Raw genomic sequence first — 7,421 nt, 5'->3', positions numbered from 1 at the left:
AGTCAAATTTGAATTGGGAAAAGGCTCAAAGTTTTCTGTATTTTTTTTTTCCTTTTTCTGTTTGGTGGTATTTTTTGGATGTATGCTCCAGGAGTTCAGGGATTTGGGCCAGGACTGCTTCGATTTACACAAGGTGAATTGGTGAAATGCCAAAAACCATTTAAAAGTATTGATTGATTTCGTGGATGGTTATCAAAATACAATAGATTTTAACATTTTAAGATATGATTTTTTTAACATTACATACATATATATCATATTTAATATAATTGAATTTGACATATATATTTGTCGTTCTATTAAAATATCTAGAGTCAAATAAAGGAAAATACTGACACAACACGATTGATAAGATGTTTATTTATGACAAATTTATATGTTTTGTGCCCCTTACCACTGATAAAATCACGTGAGTTTTCCTTGCAAAGTTTAATACTCCACATATAAAAGAATAGAGTTAATTACTCTGATATTTACCATATTAAAAAAAATGTAACTATATTTAAATATTATATATATTTTATTAAGATCTGATATTTTTAACATTACATACATATCTATATCTTTTCCTTTGTTGCTATTATTACATTATATATTAATTCGATTTGGTGTTGCTCAAGTATTTTCATTCGAGAGTGGGTCTCATGAGAGACCGTATCACGGATCTATATAACGTACTCGATGCAAAGTTGTCACTAAAAAAAATCTAAGCTTTGTGTGTCTCGATGCGCTAATATACACACACACACGTATGATTGATTTAAATAGTTGAGGTCTTTTTCCCCCCAAACAACGCGGTCATGGTTACATTGCAATCACGCTATCCAGTCTCTGTATGGTAGCTATCTGAGTTTCCTGTCTTTCTTGTTTACTTGCTATTTCTTTTTTAATTTAATTTCCACACATTTTTAATGAAAACCTGCCACAATGGGACAATTTTCTTGTCTCCTAATAATCTGACGGTTGGCATTGAAAATCAATGCGGTCTTGATTCAGAGTTCTTAGTCTGTCCACTTTCTTTTCTCTTCTGCTGATAACGATAATGCATGCCATTTACTATTTTTCTTGAATCATTTCATTTATAATGACAGCGGATACCTAACTTCGATCAAATACTTTTTTGAAAATGAGTTTACTATATGAAACCAAAAGTATCAAACTTGGTCTAAATACAGTGCCCTTGGTCTAGAGGTAAGGACGAGTCCTACGTGTTTCTCGACTATTATATATAAACAAAATACAACGAGCTAAGTTTTATCCTTTAACGTCACTTGCGAGACAGTTGAGTTAAGATTTAAACTTGAACGATCAAGTAAATGCTACTACTCGAATCTAGGTTTTGGTTTGGGCTACTTTTATTATTGGGCCTAATATGTAGCTTGAGTATCATAAAGAAATTTATTAGTTGTGGGCCTAGTAGTGAATAGTTGGAATCGAATAAGCCCAATTGGAGCAAAGTTTCCATATGGAGTGGGGAGGGGATGACTCGGACTTCATTATTTATTAACCAAAAAAACAAGGCAAGGAAAAACGACTCGGATTTCTAATTTCTTCCTACAAGATTTTGTCATTTTTGTACTAATTATTGGTGACTTTTATGCATAGTTAGGCATGAAATCAGTTATGATGGCTTTTTCAAGAATCCACCGTGGATTATGGTAATCAAGCTAGCAAATTCTTAACCCAATCTTAAATTGGAAAAATTGCATATTTGATCATTTAAGATTGTCTCATTACCATTTTATCAATTATATTTTTTCAAATTTCAGTATTAGTTTTCTATCTTTATTTTATTATAATTTTTGTAATTTTTTAGGGTATATTACTATTATGACACTCTGACAAAAATATAAAATCAGCAAAGCAAAATATATGAATAATTAAATAGAAAGAGAAGCCGTTTGGCGCTTCCTAAATGAAACACCACTTTATCACAAACTTTTTTAATATATTATATTATTTATTTTTTTAAAAAAAAACCTAGCGAAGACCAAAAGAAACCTGACCTAATTGGTCATCGGGGTTGACTTTTATACGCCAGACTTTCTTAAGGCGTTAAAGGTCCTTAACCTTTTGCGTTCCTTGATGAACTATCATTACTAATAAAGATTAAAGATCCCTCTGCTTGTTATTATTGTGATTAGTCTTATATTTTTTTTTGTAGTTTGAAGCGATTTGCCTGGATATACCGCTCCCCTTTCTGATATTTCCAGATTGGTTTTCTGGGCTTTTCAGGTGCCTTTTTCTGATATAGTTTTAGTTGTTCTGGATTTTCGGTTTCTGGATTAATTTTCTTTCTGCTGGGCAGCTGTGTTCTTGGGATTTTTTTTGTTCATCTTATGATTTAAGTCAATGCGGGTGGCGATCATACATTTGATACTGCCGCTAATGATTGTAGCTTAAGTACTTGGCAACGAATTGCCCAATCTTTTGTTCTTTTCTGGATTCCTTTCTTAGATGTTTGTTCATTAAAATTTTCCTGCCTAAAGTGTAATGTCATCTGCACGGTCCAGTTTAACCACATGTTTTCGATGGCTTAATTCACAGTCAGGGGCATTCTTTATTTAGTTCCATGATCATTTTACGAACACCCGAAATTTCAAAACTTTGTGAAGTTTCTGAAAAATGAAGAAGATTTATGGTCCTCCACGATATTCAATAAAAATTGTTGCTCCACTCTCATTTCTGTTGCTGTGTATGCTACGCAAAGATTTCTGTATTGATTGTGATTATAATTTGTGTTTCAAATGGCAGGGGGGGCGTTTGATTCCTTGTAGGAGAAGGGATTTGATAACTAGAGTTATGACCTGTCTTTCCTCTTTGTGCGGTAGAAGAAGGGGTTTGATAAATAGACGCCACGAGCTTGGTGATGGTAAACTTAAAAGTTTCGATCTTTGGATCATAAATAGCTTGTTTGTCCTTTAGTGATTTTGGCGATTGTAACAATTTGAATTTTGCACAGAGCTCTCACAAGTCCACAATGTTATTCTTTATTCGTACAAAGAGCTGAGGACCGCTACAAATGATTTTAGTCCATCTAATAAAATCGGGGAAGGTGGATTCGGATGTGTTTTTAAGGTAAATGAAGTATTTTTTTAGTTTCATGATAAAAGATTTTAGCAGTTACACATTTTTAGTGCTGATTTGAGAAACTCTATATCGAGTAGGGAAAGCTTAGAAACGGGCGGATGGCAGCTATAAAGGTTCTCTCTTCTGGGTCAACACAAGGAGTATCAGAGTTCTTGACTGAAATTAAAGTAATTTCAGATATAGAGCATGAAAATTTAGTTAAGCTATATGGTTGTTGTGTGGATGGCAATGAAAGGATTCTTGTTTACAACTACCTCGAGAATAACAGCCTCGCACAAACGCTTCTTCGTATTTCTCCTTCCCTCGTTTGTTCTTGATTGCAAAATGCTATATAAAAATTACTTTTCCCGAACTTTTCATGAATGAAAATGGTCTGATAACGTCAATTCTCCTGCTCTAGGTGGAGGTCGCAGCAGCATTCGCTTCAGCTGGCGCACTCGAGTTAAAATTTGCATTGGAATTGCTAGAGGACTTGCCTATCTTCATGAGGAGGTGAGACCACAAATTGTTCACCGAGATATCAAAGCAAGCAACATCCTTCTTGACAAGGATCTAACCCCTAAAATTTCGGATTTTGGCCTGGCAAAGCTCATCCCTGTGGACACGTCTCATGTCAGTACACGCGTGGCAGGAACCTTGTAAGTTTTTGGTTTTCTAGTAGTCATTCGTACATCTTTTCCTGCTTGTATCTTGGATAATTTTTCAAAATAAGATTCTTATAAGAATGTGATCACTACAATTGTAGGCTGCTCATATAATCCGTCTTCTTTTCATGTGATAGTGTGCAGAAGAGCGAATTAACTTGAATATGTGTCTGTTGTTGCAGAGGTTATTTAGCACCAGAGTATGCCATCAGAGGCCAGCTGAGAAGTAAGTCAGATGTTTATAGTTTTGGCGTTCTGCTTATTGAAATAGTCAGCGGTAGATGCAATACAAATACACGATTACCCCCAGAGGAACAGTACATCCTTGAAAGGGTATGATTTCGTCAAATAGTCACTTGCTGCACAGTTTAGTTTGCTGCTAGTGTGCTCAGTGCTCTTCGAAATATTTTCGCAAATTTTATTTGGAGGTTACTCCAAACCAATATTTATTATAGTTTTATATTTGCAAGAACTGAAAGTTACGATTAAATCGTTATACTACGTACAGAACTAAACAGGAATTGCGACTCCATTAGTTGCAGATTTAAGTAATTTTTGGGAGGGAATTTTTGGGAAGTGATAATTATCCCTACTCTATGTATGGCTGATATTGTGATACAATGATCGAAATACGATGCTTGAATTATTGTGTATATTATGGGATTTTGATTGCGTTATTATCACCAACTATAATTCCCGGTATAGTGGTACATACTGCGAAAAAACAGAATAATGTTGTAGCCTAATGTTTGATGAGTAAATGAGAAATCCTAAAGTCTTTTTGATGAAACATCTTATAATTTTCATGCACATGCTTGCATAACTATAAAATATTTGTTTCAGGCATGGCAACTTTATGAGAGAAACAAGCTCGTGACACTAGTAGACACATCACTTAATGGAGATTTTGATGCCGAACAGGCTTGCAGGTTCTTAAAAATTGGTCTGCTCTGCACGCAAGACGCAACCAAGCTTCGTCCTTTAATGTCAACCGTTGTTCGTATGCTTATTGGTGAGAAAAAAGTTCATGACAAGATAACAAAACCGGGCTTAATCTCGGATTTCATGGATTTGAAGGTTAGAAGCAAATCCAAGCTGAAGCCTCGAGTTGATCACATATCTTCAACTTACAACTCCCCCAGCTCAGACATTGTGGATAACTCGACTTTTTCTTCTGCACCTTCTTCACAGGCTACGATGTCATTTACTGCGGTACATGATAGGAGTAATTTAGTAGGAAAGTTTTGAAATGGAAAAGCATTTCTTGTTTTGTTTGAAAATATATTTGTTTTCCTCTCTGCTTGGTTTTGTGTAGTTTGTATAATCCCTGTCCATAATCAGGTATCACTTGATATATACATACTTATACATATGTCCAAAGAGTGCTACATAGTTACTGAAAAACTGTCAAGATTATCATTCTTAACAATTACTTAATTTAAAAAATACCATCTTGTTGGTTTTTCAAGATTTAAATCTGAGGCGAGATGCATCTTTTTGTGCGTGTATATGCAAGAAAAAGCAAGCTTTCATATTGGAAAACTCACGGTTCTTTAACAGTGAATGATAAGTCTGTAAAATCGAAATCGCTGAGATTTCTTAGATATTTTTGGAAAAAATGAGTAGGAAAAATGGATTGACAACGTAACTCTTGATGCAATGATCATATGCGTTGTTCTGTGATAATAATCATAACATAGATTGAAATTTAGGAATTGATTCACATATTGTCCAATGAATATATACAATTTCAGGTACACAGCAACATCATGATGATCAAGAAACGCATGTGCATGCAAAATAAGGACAATTATAATTTAGTGTTGCGATGACTGATGCTTTTTTTTAAAAAATAAAATTAAAATTCTTAAGGGAAAAAAGGATAATAATTTCATGTCGACAATAGATATGCCCCATAGAAAGATTCTTACATTTAAGTGTTATGCACAAAAATTGAAATAATTGCCTTCTGATATTGACCAAGAATGAAAAGAGATGCAAAGAATATGGCTCCCATGCATTATCATCTTGATGGGGACTCATATTTTTTATTCTCAATTCCATATATACTGTATATTTATATCAGGATTTTTCTTTTTCTTTTTCTTTTTCAAAGAAGTTACTATAATTAGAATTCTTCTCACATATATGATATAACCTGTGGATGTCAAAAAGTAAACAAACAGAACAAACAAAGCTAGAACTTGTGAATTATTTGGGGCGGCTGAGATTATAATTACAACTATGATTATTATTTTAATATATATTTTAGACGGAGCTACTTAAGTTGGCATCAATTTGTTGTCTGTTTTCTGTTTTACAGTTTTTGTTCAAACTCTTCATGTTGTCATTTGCTCTTTTCCTTTTTTTTTAATCAACTTTTGTGTAGCATACTTTGTTATCAACACATATTTGTCAAGACCCTATTGGTGATTATAAAGGTCGGTCTTCATAAATTTTGTCAGATAGTGAGAGAATAGTCAGTCATTCGAGGTAGCTTGCATTCTAGAATAGGGTGAGAAGCCGGGAGAGAATTCAAGATACGATAGAGAATTCAAGATTGATATCAAGTTGAATACATACAAGTATAATTACGTGTCTTATTTGTAGTATTTGTTAATATCCTCCTATAGTAACCATCTTTTACTACTTTCTTTATAATTTATATAAAACTGGTTACGTAGTGCTTAAACTTACTTGACGTCTTTCTTTGAGCTCCTCGCTTTTCTTTAGTAAGGTTCCTTTCTTCCTCTTCCTTCTCGACCCCATTTATATCATATCATTACCTTCTTCTCCAAAAAAAACACCTTGTGTTCAAGGTGAAACTAATTAGGATAAGCTGTTCTGAAAGTAGCCAAATTAAATCCACTTCCTATAACTTTTTATTATCAACATTGGTTGGATGATGGTCATTTTCTAGATCGTTTTTTTCTGTTACGTCGATTCTCAACGAGAACACCAAAGTTATTGAATAACTATTCGAGATAGCTTGCCTCCAAGAATCAGGTGAGAAGTCGAGAGAGAGTTCAAGATACGAGAGAAAATTTTGTATTGATATCGAGTCGAATGTGTGCAAGTATAGTTGTGTTTTATTTATACTATTTGCTAATATCCTTCTATATTAACCGTTTGTTTGCTACTTTCTTTTCAAGCAAAAACTTGTGTGAGACGGTCTCACGGGTCATATTTTGTGAGACGGATCAATTATTTGGGTTATCTATGAAAAAATATTACTTTTTCATGCTAATAGTATTACTTTTTATTGTGAATATCGGTAAGATTGACCCGTCTCACAGATAAAGATTCGTGAGACCGTCTAACAAGAGACCTACTATTCTTTTCAATCATATGAAATTGGTTACATAGTCTTTAAACTTGATTGTCTCACTTTTCTTTAACGAGGTTCCTTTCTTCTTCTTCTTTCTCGACCTTACTCTTATCAAATAGTTTTTTTAACGCTAATTTTTCTAAAAGATTCTTTATTTGCAAATCTGAATTCTCAAAGGGTATAATTTACTACCAATTGAAATATATATTTCAGTTTTTATTATATATTCAAAGCAAAAACAAGTTGCCTGAAGAATCCTTTTTTCCAAGGTTTAAGGTTTGGCATGAAAAAGTAACGGTTGAAGCAGACGGCCGTTAAAGATTCCGAGTTTTCGCACGTGCGTGGACACCTCCTTTCCT

At 33.8% G+C, this 7,421-nt stretch overlaps 1 protein-coding gene across 2 annotated transcripts; it reads left to right on the top strand.

The window, feature by feature from the left end:
* The first annotated feature begins 1,979 nt into the window (after positions 1–1,979).
* LOC140988937 (cold-responsive protein kinase 1-like) lies at positions 1,980–5,107 on the top strand. 2 transcript variants are annotated; one of them, XM_073458040.1, is made up of 7 exons: positions 1,980–2,235; positions 2,755–2,872; positions 2,963–3,078; positions 3,168–3,378; positions 3,491–3,728; positions 3,917–4,067; positions 4,656–5,107. In XM_073458040.1, the coding sequence occupies exons 2-7, from the start codon at positions 2,803–2,805 to the stop codon at positions 4,980–4,982; spliced, it is 1,113 nt and encodes a 370-aa protein (XP_073314141.1). In that variant the 5' UTR covers positions 1,980–2,235; positions 2,755–2,802; the 3' UTR covers positions 4,983–5,107. The 2 variants fall into 2 exon arrangements, with proteins under 2 accessions (XP_073314141.1, XP_073314140.1); XM_073458039.1 differs by having other exon boundaries at positions 1,982–2,235; positions 4,578–5,107.
* The last annotated feature ends 2,314 nt before the right edge of the window (positions 5,108–7,421 follow it).

The sequence above is a fragment of the Primulina huaijiensis genome, chromosome 11 (genome assembly GCF_012295235.1).
Source record: "Primulina huaijiensis isolate GDHJ02 chromosome 11, ASM1229523v2, whole genome shotgun sequence".
NCBI classification, from domain to species: Eukaryota; Viridiplantae; Streptophyta; class Magnoliopsida; order Lamiales; family Gesneriaceae; genus Primulina; species Primulina huaijiensis.
This window is presented reverse-complemented; position numbering and strand designations above follow the sequence as displayed.

Excerpts from the sequence above, each read along its gene's own strand:
- LOC140988937 (XM_073458039.1), top strand. The coding sequence starts at position 2,803 with ATGACCTGTCTTTCCTCTTTGTGCGGTAGAAGAAGGGGTTTGATAAAT. Across the intron at positions 3,079-3,167 it reads GATTCGGATGTGTTTTTAAG|GGAAAGCTTAGAAACGGGCG; the intron begins GTAAATGAAGTA and ends TATATCGAGTAG. Across the intron at positions 3,729-3,916 it reads ACACGCGTGGCAGGAACCTT|AGGTTATTTAGCACCAGAGT; the intron begins GTAAGTTTTTGG and ends CTGTTGTTGCAG.